General features: G+C 36.9%; 1 protein-coding gene across 2 annotated transcripts; it reads right to left on the bottom strand.

The window, feature by feature from the left end:
* Positions 1–20,235: 20,235 nt before the first annotated feature.
* Positions 20,236–23,337, bottom strand: LOC111882681 (trihelix transcription factor GT-3b). Of its 2 annotated transcripts, XR_006187383.2 has the most exons (3): positions 22,859–23,337; positions 21,128–21,742; positions 20,236–20,370 (listed from the first exon to the last, which is right to left on the bottom strand). XR_006187383.2 is itself a non-coding variant. In XM_023879047.3 (2 exons), the coding sequence occupies exons 1-2, from the start codon at positions 23,132–23,134 to the stop codon at positions 21,185–21,187; spliced, it is 834 nt and encodes a 277-aa protein (XP_023734815.1). In that variant the 5' UTR covers positions 23,135–23,337; the 3' UTR covers positions 21,059–21,184. The 2 variants fall into 2 exon arrangements, 1 of the variants encoding a protein (XP_023734815.1); XM_023879047.3 differs by lacking the exon at positions 20,236–20,370 and having other exon boundaries at positions 21,059–21,742.
* Between the last annotated feature and the right edge of the window lie 230 nt (positions 23,338–23,567).

Here is a 23,567-nt window from a genome sequence, read left to right as displayed (position 1 = left end):
ATCTCAGTGTTAGTTCCACGAGTCGCGCGACATGGGGATCATATTCATCAAGTAGAGGAGGATCATGATTTATTAAGGAGGGAGATTAGGTTACTATCAGGTAGAGTTTGAGATTTGGATCAGGAGAGGGATATAGATGAGATGAAGATCCTCCACGCATACGACCATTTAGAGGAGAACCATTCTCTAGTTCAGTGTCAGTAGATTGTATCGAGGGTTTAAAGCAGCTTATGAGGGAGTCAGAGTTGAGATTGATGGTGTCAAAGATAGGTTCCGCTACTATGGAAGTTATGATCAGTTGCCTACAACACCAGTTGACACCGTTAGTGGGTTGGATAGTGGTTTGTTTTGACATGTGGTAGATAGTTCTAGCTAAGGAAAGCTAGGGACTATAACTTTAAGGGTTTAAGGAGGGAAAAGTAGTATTGCATATAATTGGATACTACTATGTATTTTGCATGTATAATAGATGATTTTCCTGTTCAAACAAAATCATTGTACACTTTTGGGAAATTTGATGTAAAAATTTATTAAAGTTAATGGAATATATATATGATCTTATTGTATATTATGTTACTTTTCTTATTTGTTTTCTTGATATAGTTTACTCTTTTAACTAAATTTGCAAAGCAAACCTCAAACTTATCATAACAACTAACATATGCCATAAAATTTAGAGTCATGACTCACACAAGAAGAAACCCAAGACAACGCGAACCCAGTCTCAAACCTATGAACTCGACCGCGATTGATGCATTAGTAGCCCAATGTGTCGCCGATGTAATAGCAAACCTAGAAGCAAATAGGGTCACAGGTTCAGGAGGTAATGGAGGTGAGAGTTCGCAAGGAGATAACCGAGGTCCACCCATCACCCTCATCACATGTCATCTCTCATCACCTATCAGCCTCATCATCTCTCATCTCTCATCACTCATCACTACCCAATGTATTATAAGTATAAAAATACATGTACAAAAAAATCACATAATGATCATCTTATATTATTTCATCTAACACATGACATCTTAATCATAGATAATAAGCACATATAACATTTAATTATCTAAATAATTCATATCTATGTGTAAGATGAGAGTAACTATGCACGCACTTACTAAAAGTGGATGAGTTAAATTTTGGGCAGCGCTTTGACTAACACTTTATCTTTTCCTTTGAAATAACATAGGTACATATTACTAAGTCTTAGTCTTATATTCTTGTTGACTAATGATAGTCTAGATTCCTCAACAATCCAAATGTCTACATCAAGATCTATCAAGTAAGGAGCAACCGGGTAAGATCATATCGGATGTAGGGTCCATTTAGTATACATAGTATACTTTTAGAAATCCCACTTTAAACACCCCACTAAATCTAGCATAGAAATCAACCTTGTAAGTAGATCAATCAGTATTATAACTTGGAATCACTGAAAGCAATATAAGTACACTGAAAGCAATATAAGTGTAATTTAACTTACATAGATTTCTGAAAAAAAAAATCTAAAAAGTTTGCAGACAGAATCCCGACATGAATACTCCTACTTTCGGATTTAAGAGAAAAAATTTCTATAAGATAGTTTCTAGTGAGGTGAGGATTGAATTGTGGGGAGAATTGTAACATCCGGATTTCCAGGTATATTATTTTATTCTTTTATTTTGAGTTTGGGGAGGGACTCGAAGAGTTGATGCTTAGACTCGCCGAGTAGGACCGCGGGTTTTATCCGGATTGGTAACCGGACTCGACGAGTCGACTCGTGGACTTGGCGAGTCCACGCTGTTAAGTGAAACCCTAATTTCTCGGGTTTGGGATCTATTTAAAGGCTCTTTTAGCCTTCAGTTGCGGCTACCAGACCCTTGAGAGAAACCCTAAGAGAGCTAGAATGTTTGTGAGGGAGGAGAGGCCATTTTTGATCCTTGTGTTGGTGTTCTTGCAAGAAGAAGGTGACCAAGGAAAGAAGGAGCTGAAGAGGGTGCTATTATGTAGATTTCAGAGCCCAGGGACTTCATATTTGAGGTATAGATTCGATCCTTCTTCAGTTTTGGTGTTAACCTTTGGAGTTAGGGTTTTCTAGACCCTTTAGAGGCTTGATTTGATGAGCATTTGGTCCCTTCTCGTGATGAGGCTTTGGATTTGGATCCAAAGAGGTCCAGAGACCTTAACCCTTTGATCTTTATGATTAATATTAGGAGACATGAGCTTAGGATGTCATATTTGAGGTTATTTCTCCAAACAGAGCCTTTGGGCCTTTGCATGAGCATCAAGATTTGAACTTTACGTAATTATCATGCTTGGGAAGGTCATATCTATGGATTAGAGGAACAGATCTGACCTAAGGAGGTCATTTAATTTTGAGCATGGCATGAACTCGCTGAGTCCAAGAACAGACTCGGCGAGTAGGATAGTTTTTCCCCATGAATCACACAGTTGGTGACTCGCTGAGTTGGGGAAGTGACTCGGTGAGTCATTGGGGATTTAGAGGACTTGAGTTCGTGACTAAACTCGCCGAGTCACAATTGTGCACTCAGCGAGTCTGGTCAAAGGGTTGACCGTTGACTTTTTGGGTTTGGTCAACAATTGGACTTGTGGACTGTTTGAAGGGTAAAATGGTCTTTTAGCCTTATTAGAGGACATACGAGGATCTAGTCTAGTATGGAGAGCCGTTATTAATTGAGATGATCGTTTATGTGTTTAGGTAGAGGCTAGATCAGTGTTTACGCGAGCGAGATATTACCGAGACATCCGAGGTGAGTCTTCTCACTATACTTTACCTTGAGTAGGTAACCAGAGTTATGTGATAGAGTATCTTGTATGCTATCTATGTGATGTGTTGCACTGCATTATTTCTATGTGATTTATGTTGTGAGTATATCAGAGTTAGGACCGGAAGGTCCACAGAGCTAGGACCAGGGGGTCCACAGAGTTAGGGCCTAAGGGCCTACCAGAGTTATAGCCTTGAGTGGCTAATATGTGTTATATGTGGTATTTTGGGGAACTCACTAAGCTTCGTGCTTACAATGTTTTGTGTTATGTGTTTTAGGTACTAGTGAGGATCGCGGGAAGGCGCCGGCATGATCAGTACACACACACGCGGAGTTTTATTTATATGTTATGATCTTGGGATTTTTGACTTATGTTGAATATATGAAACAATGTGTTTTATAATATTGTGAATTAAATTGTTTTTAAAGTGTGAAAATTTGTTTGAAATTTTACAGTGTTACAAGTTGGTATCAGAGCCAGTTTTGAGGGATTCGGGTAAACCTTCGGGCGTATCTGAACTCTAACTAAGGATTTGAGAGATATTTTTCAAAAAGTGAAACAAACTTTTCTAAAAGAGTAAAAGAATTTGAAAAGAGTAGAGCAGAGCTGTGTGTATGATCAGCCAACGCCCGAATGGTGATTTCCCAAAATACCCTTATGTTATATGTTATGAGACGATATGATATGTTTTGCATGCTAGAGCAGGCTAGGTATTTCTATTAGGACTAGAGTGGCCTGATTTGTGATTCCTTAGCCTAGGGGTTGCTGCTAGGAGATGCTTGAGAGGAGGTAGATAGCAGCGAGAGGCTTATGAGAGATCTGCTAGAGAGTAGACTATGCTTAGTGAGAGTAGAGTACTTGGAATCTGGGATCCTAGGAGGAGGACTTGGGGTGTATACTGATGCGGTGTGGACAATAGTATTGGGCCCGTACTACTTAAGACACCGGAGCGGTGCACAGTCCAAGTAAGAATCCTTGGAGCATCAGAGATAAAGTAGGGTAGAGTTATCGAGTGTGAGTATACTCGAACGAGTCCCTGATATTTTCTTATGTTGTATTTCAGAGACATCATGGTCAGGACACGCCTTACACCAGAGAGCAGCGGTGCTAGTGATGAGGAGATTCATAGGATCATTCACGAGGAGGTGGCTGCGGCCATCAGGGCAGAGATACCAGAGATGTTTGGGTCTATCAAGACCATGCTGATAGAGACTTTTGATGAGAGATATGATGCTCTTTTTGATGCTGCTGTTGCTGCAGCCACTGCAGCTGTAGCTGCGGCTAGACCATAGGGTGGTGATGCGTTGCTGTTCCGGGAGTTCAGCGACACAAAACCACCAGAGTTTGATGGGACGCAGGATCCGATTGCGGTGATGAGGTGGATTTTGGACATTGAGGGGTGTTTCTTCACATGCTCATGTGCAGAGCATTTGAGGGTTCGGTTCGCGCTGAACCAGCTTCGCTTGGGAGCGAAGGACTGGTGGAAGTTTGTGACGGCGCACTATTCGCCTGCTGAACTTGTTGCAGTGACCTGGGAGAGGTTCACCGCTATGTTCCGAGAGGAGTATGTTCCCCAGGTGGAGATGGAGCGTTTGGCCCAGGAGGTTTTGACCCTTAAGCAGGGTACTGAGTCTGTTACAGTGATTACCAAGATGTTCCATGAGAGGGCGATGTTCTACCCAGAGCACGTGTCTTCCGAGCAAGCACGTATGAGCAGATATCTGAGCGTTTTGAGGAGGGATATACGAGAGTTCGTAGCAAACTCGTCATACCGGACATTTGCCGAGCTTCAGGCAAACCCTCGGAAGAGGGAGATAGAGCTGGAGACTCAGGCTAGGGAGGAGGCGGAGTCTCAAGGGAGGGACAGGCGACCGACACAGTCTCAGCCGGCAGCCAAGCGGGCCAAGCCCGTTGATTCGAGGACAGGGAACCAGAAAGGTCGCACTTATGGCAAGTGCGGCAAGAGTCATGACGGGGTGTGCAGAGCAGGGTATTGCTACAAATGTGGCAAGGAGGGGCATATGGCCAAGGATTGCCCCAAGGGGTTTGCAGTTTGTTTCCACTGCAACCAGACCGGACACCGGAAGGCAGAGTGTATACAGTTGCAAGGGTCAGTGCCAGGACCATCTCAGGGATCTACCCCTGCTACTATCAGAGCTACAGAGAGTCGGCTGGTGAAGGTCGAGGCACCGAAGGCACGAGGAAGAGCCTTCCAATTGACCTTGGAGGAGGTCCGTGCAACACCCGACGTTGTGGTTGGTATGTATTCTTTCATGTATCTATTTTTTTTATGTTGAGATATTGTGCTTATATTATGATATGCGTAGGTACTTTTCTTGTGAATTCTATATCTGCCTTGGTGTTATTTGACTCGGGTGCGAGTCGGTCTTTTGTATCTTTAACCTTTAGTCAGCACATCAATATTAGTCGAGAGGCGTTGATTCAACCTCTGAGAGTTTCCATAGATGACGAGAGAGCAGTGTATGCCACTGAGGTGATTCGAGGATGTGTACGCAAGATATTCAGTGTTGCGTTTCCTATTGATTTGTTCCCGATTGCGATGGGGGACGTCTGTGTTATCGTGGGCATGGATTGGTTGAGCAGATTTGGAGTGGTTATTGACTGCGAGCGACAGCTGGTGACCATACGAGACCCTAGTGGGGGAGTTCTTACGGTGTACGGCGAGGGTACCCGTACTGGTTCAGCGTTTTGTTCGGCTGCTAGAGTGAGACAGAGTCTACAGCAGGGCTGTGGTGGGTTTGTGGCTTACGTGATGGATACAAGAGTTGATTCAGAGAGACCGAGGTTAGTCGATGAGGTACCGATAGTGCGCGAGTTCCCGGATGTTTTCCCCGAGGAGTTACTGGGTGTGCCTCTCGAGAGGCAGGTAGAGTTCCGCATTGATTTGATTCCGGGGGGCAGCACCTATCGCCAAGGTGCCCTATCGCCTTATGCCTCCAGAGATGCAAGAGTTATCCTCGCAGCTTCAGGAGCTGCTGGGGAAGGGGTTTATTCGTCCGAGCATCTCGCTGTGGGGAGCTCCAATCCTTTTTGTCAAGAAAAAGGATGGTTCACACCGGATGTGTATTGACTACTGGGAGTTGAACAAGTTGACGGTCAAGAACCGTTACCCCTTGCCGAGGATCGGCGATTTGTTCGACCAGTTACAGGGAGCGTCTTGGTTCTCCAAGACCGATTTGAAGTCTGGATATCATCAGGTGAGAGTGCGAGATGAGGATATTCAGAAGACGGCATTCAGGACTCGTTATGGGCATTACGAGTTCGTGGTGATGCCTTTCGGGCTCACCAATGCACCAGCCGCATTCATGGATCTCATGAACAGAGTGTGCGGGCCGATGTTGGATCGTTCGGTGATCGTGTTCATTGACGACATATTGGTGTACTCAAAATCTAGGGGGCAGCATGAGGAGAATTTGAGGGAGATCCTCGAAGTTCTGAGATCGGAGAGGCTTTATTCCAAATTCTCCAAGTGCGATTTCTGGCTACGAGAGGTTCAGTTCCTAGGACACCTCGTTAAACAAAATGGGATATTGGTCGATCCGGCCAAGATTGAGGCAGTGATGAGTTGGGAGGTGCCGAGATCCCCCACTGAGATCAGGAGTTTCCTAGGGTTGGCCGGCTACTATAGGAGATTCATCAGGGATTTCTCCAAGATTGTTGTGCCTCTCACCAGGTTGACCCGGAAGGGTGTTGCTTTTGCATGGGGTCCGGAGCAGCAGACCTCGTTTGAGACTGTTCGCCAGAGATTATGCGAAGCTCCGGTGTTAGCCCTTCCGAAGGGGATGGAGGTTTTTATGGTGTATTGTGACGCGTCGATATCGGGATTGGGTGCGGTGCTGATGTAGAGAGGGCATCTAATCGCATACGCATCGAGGCAACTGAAGCCTCATGAGATGAGGTATCCCACCCACGATATAGACTTGGGGGCTGTGGTGTTCGCCCTCAAGATCTGGTGTCACTATTTATACGGGGTCCGGTGTACTATATACACGGACCACAAGAGTTTGAAGTACTTGATGGATCAACGCAACCTGAATATGCGCCAGAGAAGGTGGTTGGATGTGGTAAAGGATTACGATTGCGAGATCCTGTACCACCCAGGGAAGGCTAATGTTGTAGCCGATGCCCTGAGGTACAACTCAGATAGCCAAGAAAACCATCTAGGTTCGTACCTTCACGAATAAGGGATTCATCCTCATCGTATAGGATTAGTAATTAAATAGATGATGTAGTTGGACATAGATAGCATTGAGTACTCGAGGGATACGTCATATTTAGAAAGCTTAGTTAAGCTCGTAGAAAGGACTTAGTTGTGCTATACCGAAAGACAGAAACCATAGGATGTAGGTCACGGAGAAATCGTTTCCGTAGTGCGAACGTTGAAGCTCATCATCTAATATGCGTATACAAATGCCTAAAAGAAGATGATTATGGAGGGACCATGTCGATTAAGAGAGGCGATCGTACTTTCCAAGGGTTGCAGATGTATAAACAATATACATAATAGGGTTGATAGATCTAGTAGTTCATCTAGGTTCAACCAAACGGTCTTAATGATTTTCAGTAGCAATTAAGACTAAGTAAGAGTCCTTAGCATAAATTGGAAAGAGATCAATTCTAGGAGTGAATCAATGTTAAAACTACATAAGCAATAGTAGTTGTTGGAGATTCAGTTGTAAAGACACCTCATCAGATGTCAATAAAAGATAGACCTGCAAGAAAAAAGATTTAAGGATTTCCTTTGAGGTTTAATTCTACAATAAGATAGTAGAACATTATCGATGATTAGTTCAAGATTTTGGGATGCAAGGTTTTTGTTGGGGGTAGAGAACACAAAAGGATTGTAAGCAATTAGTATAAATTCCTAGACACGTTTGTTTAGTTAAGAATCGTGTTAAATAGATAATCGAGTGCAACTATATATGCATCACTGGTCTTCAGGGTGAGCTATATGTTTGGTTTAGTTATTCCTTTAAGTCGATAAATGTAAGAGTTAATAGAAAACTAAGATTGAATTCCAACCTTTATAAGTTGGCGTAGGAGGCCAGTTAGAATTTAGCATTCGTACAATGTAGATTAAGGACCTCTAAATTAGTTGTAGCCTCAAAAGCTTAAAAAACAAGCCTTATAATGAGTCTATCACCAATATTAGAGTATTGGTTCCAATGTTTTCAAGCTAGTAAACCTGTTATAATAGTTTTGGTTAAAATTCAGGATGTTGGAACACTTGAACTAGGCTGTAATATTGTTTGTAATTTAGATTCATGAGTGGTTTAAGGAGATATCATAGGCCTTTTAGAGGCATGTTCCTGAAAATGGATTTTGTTAGGATGTCGTAGATAAAATTACATAGTTAACCACCTCATAACCAGTCGATGGTATCGACATTTTATGTCTGAAAGTGATCATCAAACATAGCGTGTAAATTCTGGAAGTCCAGACCGACAAATTCTTGGTTTTGGAAGACTTCGCGAGGAGTTCGGGAGTACGTCTATGGTAGAAAACGAAGTCCTATGGCTAAATAAGTACAGATGGATTAATTTGATGGAGCAATGGTGGCTAGATATTAGGTTGATCTCATGAAACCCTAGTAGGATAATGTGTAGGCATTATCTTAAAGTGTGTTAGGAGTAGGATTTTGGGGACAAAATCTCTATAAGCGGGGGAGAGTTGTAACACCCTATTTTTGCCTTATAGTATAAGCGACCAACTACGTAAATAGATGTTTTTTTATGGAGGGCTATTTAGGATAATTAGTCTTGATGGAAGTTGTAGTAATCACAAAACCGAGACCGTGCATATAGAGAACGTCCAAACCCGATTCGATAAGAGGACAACATAGCAGCATGCGACACAAAAACCGAAATTAAGATCGGTTGATTGTTAGGAAAAACAATCTAAACGAGAGTTGAAGGTCTCATCAATACCTATCCGTTGATATAAAGACATTCGAGAAAGGATATCATATGAGAGAGTTAGTATTTTTATACGAACTTTAACAGTCTAAGCCTATAAAAATATAACTTTAAAAATAAAGTGAGAATTAGCCGATGGAGTCTAAATAATAGTTGTAGATCTCTTCGATAGCTTCGCGTGGAAATAATGAACGTCAAAAACGAAGCTCATATGAGGAAGTTAAAAAACTTATAAGACTCACGTTTTGCATCACGCACGCATACGCACGATGCACGCTTCTAGAAGGTGGCTATGAGTAACACACAGAGCTTGACATGTGGCAATATTTCGGAAGATCAACGTCGACTGAAGTGCATGTCAGGCATGCTAAAATCTCCTATAAATAGAAGAATTATGCTGCTCATTCTCAAATCCCGTCACCCTCAAAATCCTTTGAGACCATCCCGCACCCCTAGCCCTTATACTTTCTTGTCTCTGACTACTTTAGCAAGGCCTTGCGGCATCCAAGAGTCGGGCATAAAGAAGTTCTCGGGTCGAAGTCCTGCCTACACAAATCCTAGTTTTCTCTAGGATCCCTGTAAGTTAGGCTACACTAATTTCTCTTTAAGTGTAACTTATATTTATATCCATAGTAGTTGTTATAAGATTTATCAATAATTCCAATTATAATGCTGGTTGATCTGCTTGCAAGAAATGTGTCTAGAATGGTCATGTTGTCTTTGTTGTTGGATTTCAAAAAGGCTATATGCCGAAATGATCCTGCCTCCCAACTTTCTTGCCTAGTTGATCCTTATTTGATAGAACTCTCAATATTCATTGGGATTAGTGAAAGATCTAGCTTTCTGTACCATATTATCATAGGGATTAAGAAGTTATAGTATTATAGGTTAATACTTGTTAGACGCGTTACCAGCCAGTAGAATCGCCCACATAATTGTCAATCGTCTAAGTAATTGTCCGGGTGAGCTACCTCACTATACTATGTATTACAATACATATCCATGTGTGTTAGGTTATAACAGCTAGTAAAGTAAAACCGATAGGATAGTCTCTAAATGTTCAATGTTAGTGTACCCGAAGTTAGTAGAGTAGAAAGAATAGCCTCTATGTGCCCCTAGTAGTAGAACCTAAAAGTGTAGTCTCTATGTGTGTAATATGGTTGTGTATGTTGGGCGGGGCCCATTATGTATATACATCAGGCGAGGCCCGTCATGTAAATTGAGCGGGGCCCATTAGGTAGTTTGGGTGGGGCCCGTTTTATATGCTTAGTGGGGGCTCATTGTGTAGTTTTGGCGGGGCCCGATATATTTATTATGGTATATGGTAAAGAAAGAATTTTGGTTGAAAATGAGGATGTTACAACCCATTACCCTCATCATCTTTGTGTAAGATGAAAGTAGCTATGCACTCACTTGCTAAAAGTTGATGACTTGAAATTTGAGCAACGTTTCACCTAACACTTTAGCTTTTCCTTTGAAATGACCTAGGTACATATTACTAAGTCTTAGTCTTATAGTCTTGGTGACTAATGATAGTCTAGATTCCTCAACAATCCAAATGTCTACATCAAGATCTATCAAGTAAGGAGCAACTATGTAAGATCATATCGGAGGTAAGGTCTGTTTAGTATACAAAGTATATTGTTTGGAAATCCCACTTTAAATACCTCACTAAATCTAGCATAGACAACACCTTCATAAATAGATCAATCGGTATTATGAATTGGAATCATTGATAAATCTTATTTATATATTCATAACAACGATTATGATTATAAATATAAGTTATACTGAAAGTAATATAAGTTTACAGGCAGAATCCCAACCTAAATACTCTTACTTTCCGGGCCCTAGAAGACCTCAGATCTTTTCCAAAATATTCTAGATACTAAGAATTTTTGGATTTAAGAGAAGAAATTTCTAGAGGAGAGTTTCTGGTGAGGTGAGGAATGAAGTGAGGGTAGAAAGCTATATCTAAGTCAAATTTTGCACTAGAGCTCCCCGCCTAGACCAAGAGCATGTCGCGCCCTAGCCTGGCCGACCTACTTCCTCGCGACACGTGGCATATTTCCCTTGGTCCATGCCTACGCCTTCTAGAAGCGCGCATCGCACTTCTCATGCGCGAGCGAATTTCCAAATTTCCAAAAATTCATATATTCTTGATATGAGCTCCGTTTTCAGTATTCTTTATATATACACATAGTTATTGACGAGTACTATAACTTCCATTTAGACTTTGTCGGATAATTCTCAAATTATTTTTGAAGTTATGTTTTTAACAGGCTTAGATTGTTAAAGTCCGTATAAAAATGATAACTCTTTCGTATGACATCTGTTCTCAACTGTATTTATATCCACATACTCCTAATCACAAGATCTTTAACTCTCATTTAGATTGCTTTTCCTAACAATCAAGCGATTTTAATTTCTATTTCTGTGCTAACACATGCGTTGAAACTTCAAAAAATCATAACTTCCTCATATGAAGACAGATTTGGACGCTCTCTATATGCACGAGTTCGTTTTTACCATTACTATGACTTTCATTTAGATTAATTAGGCAAATAACAAAACAATCTAAAATTCACTTTTTACGAAACGTTTTGTTATAGGGCGTTCAACGCGAAACTTCACAGGATCATAACTTCTTCATACGAAGTCAGATTCGAGCGTTCCTTATATCTACAGAATCACCATCGCGACTACTACAACTTCATCAAGATTACTTATCCTATATAATCTTCTCTCGAAAACGTTATTTTATCGCTTATTGATAAATGTACAAAATGCTTATAATATGTAGTCTGCAACGTGCATGACTAATAATTTACGTATGTGATGGTTTTAAATTATAATAATTGTTCTTTATTATATCTCAAATGTTTTGCCTGAAGTTGCGGGGGTTACATCCAACAAACAACCATAAGCTTTCTAGGTTTGGATTTTAAGCCGACACCCACAATTTTTGGTTGCATAATTAATATTAGTTAAAATATTTTTATGCAAACTCACTGTGTGTTAGATTGATTACTATTTACAAAGCTTGTGGAATGTGTTTTTTGAACAATTTATTAATAATTCAGCTTAATACCTTTACATATGTTATGAATTTATTTATGTTTAATTAATAATTGATTTTAATACCTTTATACAATTTTTTTTTCTTTTGTGTTCTTCTCCTACTTAAATATTAATATTAATTTCTTACCCATTATTCATCATTTATATACCTCAACCATGAATACGTCTTTTTCTTTTCTTTTTTCTATACATACAAATTGAGGTTTGTGTGAGGAGATTTGTGAGAAGGGGGAAGACTTACAAATTAGCTCCACATACTTAAGGTTAGATTTACTAATTCTTGTTCATATATTCAAAGAGAAAAAGAATTGTTTTCTAAAATTATAAGACTTTAGAGGGTAAACGCTTTGGAGCTTTGCATGATACTTTGTTTTCTTATATTGTGTTATTCAATCTCATTATTTATCAATGTATTCTAACAGATACTAATTTTCAGGAAAATCAATTACATAATATAGTGTATTCTATAAGAATACATTAAGTTTTGTAAAGTGTATTATATTAAAGTTGTAACACCCATCATCCAGAATGGATCATTGTAGGGCATAAAGGAGTCAAATGCATGATTTTTTGGGAAAAACTATGTGTCACGACATGACCATAGGGAGGTCACGACGTGACGTGCCAAAAACAAGAACACATATATGGAAGGATGTCATAACGTGACATGAGTATGGTCACAATGTGAAGATGGATGCAGCCCAAACCCATGATCATTCAAGGTTTCCTCCGTATTTAAACCATATTTCTAGCCTCCATCACCCTCTTATGCCTTGAAGTAAACCCTAATACCCTCATCTTCATTTATGAGCTTACCCTTGGTGTTCGAGAGCTCTTGGAAGGAAGAAGAAGGCCCTTGTGGTGTAGTGAATCTCTTGGCAAGCTTGGAGTTTGTATTTGAGCCATTTCTAGATCATTATAAGTGTCCAAGATCCAAAATTTATGTTGATATCTTCTAGATCTAGACTTATTGTCCCTTTTCCTTGTTGTGGAAGTTGGATGGAAGGATTCCATAAAGTTGACAACTTTATGGGGACTTGAGGTCCCTTGAGGGTTGTGTTTGTTGGATCTGAAGTTTGGTTAAGTTTTGAGGTCATTCATATGAGTGTGGTTCCATTTTTTCATCATTTTGACCTAATATGAGATCAAGACATGCATTGGACATGTATGTCTATAAAGTATAGATTTTTATAAAGTTTTTGGAGTAAGAAGGCCTTCTGGAAAGTTTGAATGGATGGCTTAATGGATTAAGGGCAGAATGCATAAGTTGTTCCAAATTATTATAGTCGCAACGTGACCATGGGATTTCCCTATTGTTTTGGACGGACTCTGTCATGGTGTGAGGGAATGGACATCATGAAGTGACGATGGTTTTGATAATAGTTGAGTTGTTCATATTTGGGGTCTTGGATCGGGGATGAGCCTGTTAGTTACGACATGACCATGGGTTGGTCACGACGTGAGAGTCGGTTTTCGGTGATGTTAATTGTTGACTTTGACCTTGACCATTGACTTTTGGTATGGATTGATTTTTGATCAAATTTATATTTTTAGAAGGTAAACTAAGTGTTTTCCTTGTGTGGTTTATTAGGGGGTGTATCGCACCCATTCATTGGCGGTGAGAGCTGTTAGCTGTTGACTACGATGGCAAGGTGAGTCTTCTCACTATACTATGTAGGATGCTAACTATCTTTATGACTCTTGCATTGGTATGCTAGGTTGGGCTCGTTTGTATGTTGGGTTGGGCCTGTTTTTATGTTGGGCTAGGCCTGTTAGTATGCTGGGTTGAGCCCGTTTGTATATTGGGTTGGCCCCCTTGTATGAGGCTCGGGACCAATATGTGGGTGGGGTTGATGATATGTATGGTATGTTGTATTTTGGGTAACCCACTAAGCTTTGTGCTTACGGTTTTATGGTTTAAACATTTTCCGGTACTCTCAGTTCCAAAAGGATGAGCCCAACTTGACTGCGCTGCATCCTTTAATGGCTTTTTCCACACTGATTATTATTAATTGTTTTTTAGAACAAATGGTTGTATGGATTAGATGGTTTAAAATGAAAATTTTATTGGTATTTTGGGATGCTACAAGAATACATTTGGTTAGAATTTAACAAGATAATTACACTTTAGGTTTAATGATTCCTTAAGAATATTTGTTAAATTTTTTATAATATGTATTATGGTTACAAAATAGTAATGGGTAATTGTATGATGCTATTTTGGTTTAGTCAAATAGTTATGGTTAACTGGCTGGTAATATTTTTTTAAGAATATTATTATTGTATTATGATAGAATTTTAGTCAATTATTTATATGTTTAATGTCCAGTAGTTACACCTGTATCACCACAAAATATTTGACAATGATTCATGATAGGAATGGATTGAAGAATAAATTAAAAATTAATAACACTCACAATTTAGGAACTTTGTTATTTTATAAGAATTACATTTGTTATTCTTTCGGAATGTTGTTATTATTCATGGGTGTTTTTTTTATATCACAATCATACAATGTAACTATTGATATATTATTAGTTGAAGAATTGATTTTGTTTATTCTTTCATAATGTACTTACTTATTTTGTCTTCTTATTTACGTGTTCTTAAAGAATGTCATAAACTTTCATTCTAATAGAATGTCATTCCGACAAAATAAAATAGGTTATAATCGGTTATGAATAAAATTAAAATTAAATTAATTTAAAAAAAATCATAATTATCTCTTAAAATCTGAAATTTCTTTTTTTAAATGTAGTTTAATTGACTAAAATACTCTTATAATTAAATTTGAATGATAATATGGTACATGATATTTCATTGTAATATCATAGACTCTCAAAATCATAATCATTCAATATTTTAATCAATCGGTCTAAAATTGTCCTTACGACCACACACACACACACACACACACACACACACACACACACACACACACACACACACACATATATATATATATATATATATATATATATATATATAAAATGGCATTTATACCTTATATATATATATATATATATATATATATATATATATATATATATATATATATATATATATATATATATAAGGTATAAATGCCATTTTATATGGGTCGTATATCAACCATGCAAAAATATGAAACCACAAAAATCATCCTAAAAAAAAATTAGACACTAAATGTTTGAGTTTTTTTTTTCCGTAAAATATAAGGACCATTATGTGATTTTCTATAAAAAAAAAAGAACAAAAAAAGACCTATCTATTAAACTTATAAATTTAAAAGTTTCCAAATTTATTATTATTATTATTTGATGTACATAATAAACCATTGAAAAAGCTCTATCAGGGATGCTCTAGGATTAGAGAGGTACACCACAATATACCAAGAGATAAATAATAATATACCAAGAAGAACAAATATACAAATGGAATGGATTCTTAGTTCTTTATTCCGTGGGGATTAATTTTGTAGTCTAACTTTAACTTGTCTTTATGTATAGAAATATAACATCAAAACAGGAGACAATTGGTCGGTTAATAATTATAATAACCTCTTAAAAATAATGATATTAAGGTCGGTTAGCAACCTATTAGTGTCGGTTAATCTCCCAAGAACATAGAAGAAGAGACAGATTATTAGGAGCAATTTTCTCAATATTCGTTTTCTGCTTCAAAAGTAACTTACATGGAATATAAATATGCTATCTTGTAACATCCCAAAATTCAAGACCAAAAATTTCATTTTTGATATAGCAATTTATAAACCAATTTATAGAAAACATCATCAAGTTATTTCATTTCATAAAAAGCCATAGATCATAAGTCTCAAATCATGTCATCACATAGTAACAAAGTCAGAGTACAAATCCCAAGAATCTCTTATGCAGAAATCGTGTGTGTGATGCGTTGCTACCGTACCGGTTCCTTTCCCTTCGAAGAAGAAGAAGGACCTAAAACAAAAACTGAAACTGTAAGCACAAAGCTTAGTGAGTTCCCCCATCATACCACATACCATACAATAAACATACTGCCAGGCATATCTGGGTACCCGACCTACCCTGCTGAGCATGTCTGGGTGCTCAACCTACCCTTGTCAAGCATACCGGGGTGCCCGACCTACCATTTGTCAAACATATTTGGGTGCTCGACCTACCCTGTCAGGCATATCTGGGTGCCCGACTTACCCTCCAGTTTATTTCAACCAGCTACGGGGACTATTTCACCCCTACCACTAATCACATAATAACAAGCATATCATACTGTTAAACATATTTGGGTGCCCGACCTACCCTGCTGGTATATCTCAACCGAGTCCGGGGACTAGTCCCCTATCTACCACCATCACATAATCACATAGTATACTAGCACGTAAAGCATAACAGATAGTGACATACCAGACAATTATCACAAAGACAATCATATCAACTATGATCACCTACTAGTGGGCCGACTTTGGTGCCTTAGATCCACTTCTATTGGAAGGTAACTCGTCTCGAAAAGCTGAGTGTCGAATATCACAGAAAGTAATCTCCAACAGCTGCTCCGATGATTCCGCGACTGTCATTATCATAACAACACTTAGTTAAAATCCATGATATTACTTGTGCTAAATGACCATTTTACCCCTTGGTCTAATTTGGACCATACCCAAGGCCCAATTCCATCATATCTTTCCCGGCCCACTAATGGCCCTCTAATGACCCAATTTTCCAAATTGGGTCCAACTCCTCAAATAGGCCTTATCACAAGCCCAATAAACCTTAGCCCAAAATAAATAATTTCAAGTGGCCTCATATGGCCCAAAGGCCCAATACTTTAAATCTCAGTCCTATGCCCAGAAACTATGCTCCATAGTGGGCCATGGGGACCAACTATCCAGTCCCAAACTTCTAAGGCCCAAAAGCCCAAGTTCGTCACTCTGCATGCGTACGCGCGGCGTACCTGGCACGTACGCCTAGCATACACTAGCCTTGACCAAAAGCGGGAAGTTGACCCAGTACGTGTGGCGTAGCATGGTGTACGCCTAGTGTATTGGCCAACTTCCTTGGGGCTCCGTTTGTGACTTAATCAATTAAGTCTTCACGTCCAGAATTTAGATCCAGGTCCTTTAGGACCTCCTAATCCATAAAGTCACAAACTTTATGTGCTTGCATGCATGGTTGGGGGTCAAAACATGATTTTGGTCCTTAAACAAACTTTATGACCATCAAACACTTGCATGGTTGTGGCTTAACCATCAAGGTCCGATTTTTATGACTCTAAGTGCTTCTATGAGCCCAAAAGGACATCTCTTATGGTCTGAAACTATCAAGATACAAGAAACCTCAACAATGGAGTCTAAAAGTGACATAAAACACCCCAAAATCAAATCTAAGCATGCAATGATAAAGTTTGAAGCTTGATACCTAAAATAAGTCAGAAATGGTGCTAATATCCTAGATCTACAAGCTCCCTTTGAATCCTTCTCTTCCAAAGCACCAAAACAACACTAAGATGCTCTCAAATGGCTTCCAAATCACAAGACACACAAATATGGGTTAGGGTTTTCGTGGTGGCTGACTAAAGGTGAGAGGGAGGCTGGACCAAAGGCATAAGGTACTTTATATAGGGATCAAACCCTAAAATCTAGGGTTTTAGAACCTGCATGTGTACGTTGCGTGTACTCATGGTAAGCTGGGCGTAGGTGCATGACTTCCGCGTTCTAATCTCTTGAGTACGCTGAGAGTACATGGCAAGGTACGCTCCACGTACAACGCTTCCTCAACCCAATTACAAGGAACCAAAGGTCTAAAACCAACCATTAACCTTATATGGATAAGAATAGTACCTTAAAAATCCAGGACGTTACATATCGCCAACCAACTAACAAATGGGGAACATGCATCCATAATGGAATTGTGGCCTCCTAAGTAAATGCAATTACTATTTGACTAATTAAAAGAAAACGTGGCTAAAGAAAATACGCTAATAGGATCGTATCAATACTACACCCTTCAACACCTTGATCATAAGGCACTTATAGAAGCAACATATTCTCATAGTTGAACTGAGAGTATAGGTACAATAGAAAGTATAACAGACTGTGACATCCAAAAACAACAAGACTTTACTGATAAACTACTTAATTATGAAAACAAATTTTAAGAGGGTGCATATCTATCACAATAAACTTTGCACCAACATTTTGAGGATTCCCATTCACTCATATATAATTTTTAAATCTGCATGAATGTAAGCACCAATAGCACAAGGAAGAAGATGTCATGTTAGCATTTTACTTTCATTTCTTTTGATTACAACAGTTTTAATTACTTTTAAAATCAAAAGTATACTGCAATTTCTTACAATTAGCTGGGGAAGAAAATATCTACAAACATGTTATAATAAATAGTTGAATGAAAGTACATTTCTATTTCTTGTTTATTATAGCATTTTATACACACAATAGACACACATAACATGCACATTAGACACACACAACAGAAGCGCATACACACCCACACAACCACAACGTATACACTTACACATGTACCATACAAACATCATAGACACATAAAACATATATTTACACACAACAAACCCACATCACTAAAGACCGAAAGAGGGGTAAATAGGTCTATAAGAAAGTTTTACCTTCTGATTGGCATTGTCCCGCTAGAGCTGCATTTTATTTTTTCCTAGGAATCATATGAAGACTATTTTACATCTATATAGTAATCTAGTATAAACTTCATAGTCTACATGATTACATCTAAGCATCCAAAAAAAAAGATAAAATTTGGTTTTTTGGTAAATCGTTCATGACAATAAATGTGAACTATAGTCAAACCAAAAACCCAAAGATTTTAGTTTTTTAGTTAACCAAAACTGGAAACCTTGTTTCACCCGGCAAGGCCTGTGCATGTTAGTTTCTTAGTTTAAAAGTTCAGAAATGTACAACTATTACCTGAATCTAAAGACTAAACTAATTATATGTTTATAATTTCAGTAAAAAGTCAAAGCATGTCTTGGACCAACAAATGTCTATAGAATACCAAGTTTACCCCTTTTAAGCCTTAGATTTTATTAAAAACCGGAGCGACAAGAAAGAAACAAAATAAGTAAAACAAATCATTAAGAACTCAAACCTGTGATAATTTTAACACCCCTGTTAAGAATCAAACATGTTGGAACTAGACGTCGTTATAACACAAATGAGTAAAAAACTAAAACAATAATGAAACAAAAAAATTGAACCTTTAACAGAGAAAGACGAAGAGATGGGAAGTTTGGTGGATAATGGTGGCGATTGGTGGTTTAGATCTAGGGTTTGGAGTGAGATTTAGACAGGAAAAGAGGGAGAAGGGCAAGGGGCAATAATGATAATGGTGGTGAGTTGTTTTGTTATAGAGAGACAGATAGGGGAGAAGGAGGTGGTAGCGGTGGCTTTTAACAGAGAAAATAAAGGAGATAGAGAATGAGGGTGTAGCAACGATGACAATCTAGGGTTTATTAGAGAGATAGAGATGGTGGTGTTGTATGGCCGTTGAGTGATGGTAGTGCACTGGTTGCGATGTTGTCTGATGCGTGGTGGAGCGTGGGGACATGGTGGAGTGTGGGGATGGTGGTGGATGACGTAGTAGAGGTCAGTGACAAAGAAAGCATAGCAGGGGAACAATCGGTGGCGGAGAAGACGGAGAAAGGAGGGAAGGTATGGGTTTAAGGAAAGAGATGATCGAATATTGGGGCAGAGATCGGAGTAATGATAGGAATTACCATTTAAATTGGTCCGTTTATTCTCATTGCATTTTGCATATTATGATTGTATTTTATGCTATTGGAATTGTACCTCTTAATTTTCAAGAAACATATAATATGTTATATATATATATATATATATATATATATATATATATATATATATATATATATATATATATATATATATATATATATATATATATATATTTAAAGGTGTAGATCGGCTTTCAAATGTATATAAATACTAAAAAGAAGTAAATATATTTTTAAATACTAAATAAAAGTAAATATACTTTTAAATAAGTTTTTAAATCTATACAAATATTTTCATACGTTTAAAAATATATGTATAAAATATTTTTATACATTTAAAAACATATTAACCATATATATATATATATATATATATATATATATATATATATATATATATATATATATATATATATATATATATAATATATATATATATATATATATATATATATATATATATATAATAATAATAATAATAATAATAATAATCAAAGTAATAGTCGGAACATTTTTTGAAAACTTAAGTGTAAATTTTTTTAATAACTTAAGAGTTTTACTAGTATCAGGTAACCGACATGTTATGTTATCTAGAAACCGGTTAAATGGGTATAAATGAACAAATTAAATAAAACATCCGGATTTACTGGACTAAAAACATCCCCATGGGTAAAACCGATATTTTTTTTTTTTGAAAATTTAAAGGCTTTTATGTCGCTTGCACTATAAATTGTCACTAAAACTGTCATTGTGTTTATATATAGGCATTCCGTCAGAAATATGTCGAAGATGGTGAGATGATCAAACTTCAAATTTCATCAGTGATCTGCTGGAAAATTTAAAAGTCAAAAGTCAATTCTTTAGTTCTTTCGTAAATTTCTCGTATTACCGACGGTAATATTCTGTCGATTTTTTTCTATGCTATATTTCCCAAGAATATGCCATCGAAAATTACCTCTTGATATTGTACTAGGTGTGAAACCCGTGTATTACATGAGTTTAGAAAAAAAATTAATATAAAATTATAAATATTACATATATTTAAAAAAAAATAAATTTATATAAATATAAAGAATATAATAAATAAAGTAAGTAATTGAATATATTATGTAAGATATTTGAAAGATTTTAGAGTATTTATTATGAAATTTAATATAATGATCTACTTTACATATATAAATCTCACTTAAATATGGATTTTAAATTAAAAAAAAATAAAAATTACAAGAAAATGACAAGTGAAAAAAAATAATTCAAAAACTTTTAAAAAATGATATGTGGCAAAATCAATGAAAACATGACATTTGACAAAATTGATTTTCATTTATTAGGTTAGATATGAAATTAAAAGTTTCTATGTTGGATATCGAGGCCATTGAGAGTAGTATTTGAATATTTGACTAAATATGTCTACATATATTCATCTAGTATCAACAGATTTTGCCTTTGTGAGTTATTAATCAACATTAATTTTTCTAACATAAAACATCTAGCAAATTAGAGAACAAAAATCCATATGAAACAAAAACAAATATTTATATGAGCTTCATATATCTTAGCCGTCTAAAACGATATATTAAACTAACCTTTGAATATATCCAAGCTTTTCCACAATTTCCCTCTTAGCAAAACGGAATTTTATCCTATAGATCATCTTGTCTAAGCTTATTTAAAAGTGCAGTTATAAGAGCATCTCGTTTCTCTGATCTATTTTCCTCTCTGATCCTTCGTTGTTCTTCCCTCTCTCGCCACCTTCGATCAGACATAATCCTCTCATTCTCCAATGCTTCCATTGTTTGTCTCCATTCCATCTCCTTCATCCTCCTTTCCTCTTCCTTTGCCTCATACGTCTTCATCCATTGCATTTCTATTTGCATTTGTTGCTTCATCAAGTCCTCCAATATTTCCTTCAAATTAATTATTATACTATCAGGATTGCTTTTGGAAGTGGTGGTGTTTGAAATCTTCTTTTTCTTCTTCTTACCACTGATCACCTTATCCACATCACTCTCATCGTTATTGTCATCCTCATCATCTGAAGACAAATGCATCACTGATCTCTTCTTTGATGATCCCCCTGCAGCCATGCCTTCTGCTTCCATCCATAGCATCCTTTGCATTCGACCTGTGAAGATCATTTGCAGCTCATTATAGAATGGAAATTGTTGCCTCGTACCTTCTTGTTCCATCATCTCCAAACCCTAAATGTTTCGCATGCCAACAAACCCATCATTAGTTTCTTCCTTTTCAATTCCTTAAGCAACAAGAAAACATAATTGTTTACGAAACTAGACCATAGGAACAAACTAAATCAACCTCAACAAAATTGATGTTATTTCTGATCACTTTAACACGATATAGAATTTGTTTTCTAAGAGACAATTTGAACTACACTATATTACAGATATCGTAGGGTTTTTTTTTAATCAACAAAGAAAACTTGTTGGTTTTTCCTTCAATAGAAGTGAGAAACCCCTAGAGATCAATTTCGGTTTTAACCCACAACATTTCATGTATAACAAACATCTCTCGTTAATGGGAAATCTAGTCCAATTCCACGTTCAAGGACTTTGACGTATGACTCTCAATACATTGAATTATATAGAGTTTAATGGATGGTTACATCATCTTTTTATATTTCATACAATAACATATAATTTTTGTTACAATCCATTGAACCCTATAAAATTCAATAAAACATTACAAAATCTAATTCACAATATTTATTTAAAAAATAGAAAACTTTTTTTTTCATTAAAGAGTTCAATACAAAGTTCAATAGTGATTCAACTTCAAAACCCTTGAATAGTAAAATAACATATCTGATAATGATAGAGTTCCATCTATTAACAACTAGATCTAGCATATCATTATACTTTCCATTAAACTCATCATTATAGATTGTAGATCGATGCTCAATCAAGACAAGTATTTATTTTGTCCATGAAACTAATTAAGCCATCAGAACAAAATCGGCACATGTCTTGTCCATTTAAGATTGTTTCTAAGTTCTAACATATCCTGTTGTAACCTAAGACTAGCTAGTATACACATACAACAGAGTTTTCTTTTATGATGATTAATATGATTAAGTTCTTCCTTTTTGTGTATGAATATGAGAAAAACGAAGATTTTGTCTAATTCCACGGTTTGTGACTTTGAATCCCATGCTTATAAATTATGGGATAATCTCATGACATAAGATAGAAGATTCATGAACGTACGTTGCTTTCTCATCTTCACATACTTCCAGAAACAACGAAAAGAGAAGTCTAATTAAAAACACACACCTTATATAATATATACATATCACATACCTTATAACGTGTAACAAGATTCTTCCATTTACATTTGCACTGTTCAGCACTGCGATTATACCCCCTCTCCTTCATCTTTGTAGAGATAACTTCCCATAGAAGCTTATTACGTTTTGTCTCCATGAACGTCGGATCCAGCTCCGCTCTTATCATCAAGAAATCCCTTGTTTCTTGTACGCTCCATTGTGGAAACCTATCACCACCACCGCCGCCGCCACCACTGTGGCCACCGGAATCCACACTTACACTCATATGATGAAGGTGGCTAGGGTCCATATATATATATAGATATATATAGATATGCAAAAGGTTTATCTTTAAGATAAAAACTGTGGGTAGTTTGGTAGATGAATTGGGAAGGAAGAAAAAGATCTTTCCTGCGTATGAAAGAGAGAAGAAGAATGAATCGATGGAGAAGTAGAAAGCTTTATACGTGGCTAAAATGGTCAAACAGTATGACCCAATGACCTTTACACTAAAAATACATAATGTTATATAGGAGTAAGAAGTGCATCTTCAACTCTCACATAATTAAAAAAAAAGTTGATGATTGTTTATTTGTTTTAGCATCAACTTTTTTTTTTTCATTTCAATCATACCGAAGAAATTATTATTTATCATAATAAAATAACATACTTTTATTATTTTATGATCTAATTACAAGATAATAATTGTAAGAAAAAATAATCATTATTTAATTTTTATATTA

Source organism: Lactuca sativa, chromosome 9 (assembly GCF_002870075.4).
Source record: "Lactuca sativa cultivar Salinas chromosome 9, Lsat_Salinas_v11, whole genome shotgun sequence".
NCBI classification, from domain to species: domain Eukaryota; kingdom Viridiplantae; phylum Streptophyta; class Magnoliopsida; order Asterales; family Asteraceae; genus Lactuca; species Lactuca sativa.
The sequence above is the reverse complement of the archived record's forward strand: the minus strand, read 5'-3'. Positions and strand labels throughout refer to the sequence as shown.

Coding starts and splice junctions, on each gene's coding strand:
- LOC111882681 (XM_023879047.3), bottom strand. CDS start 23,134: ATGGACCCTAGCCACCTTCATCATATGAGTGTAAGTGTGGATTCCGGT. Junction 21,743..22,858: donor ATCTTGTTACACGTTATAAG/GTATGTGATATG, acceptor CGAAACATTTAG/GGTTTGGAGATGATGGAACA.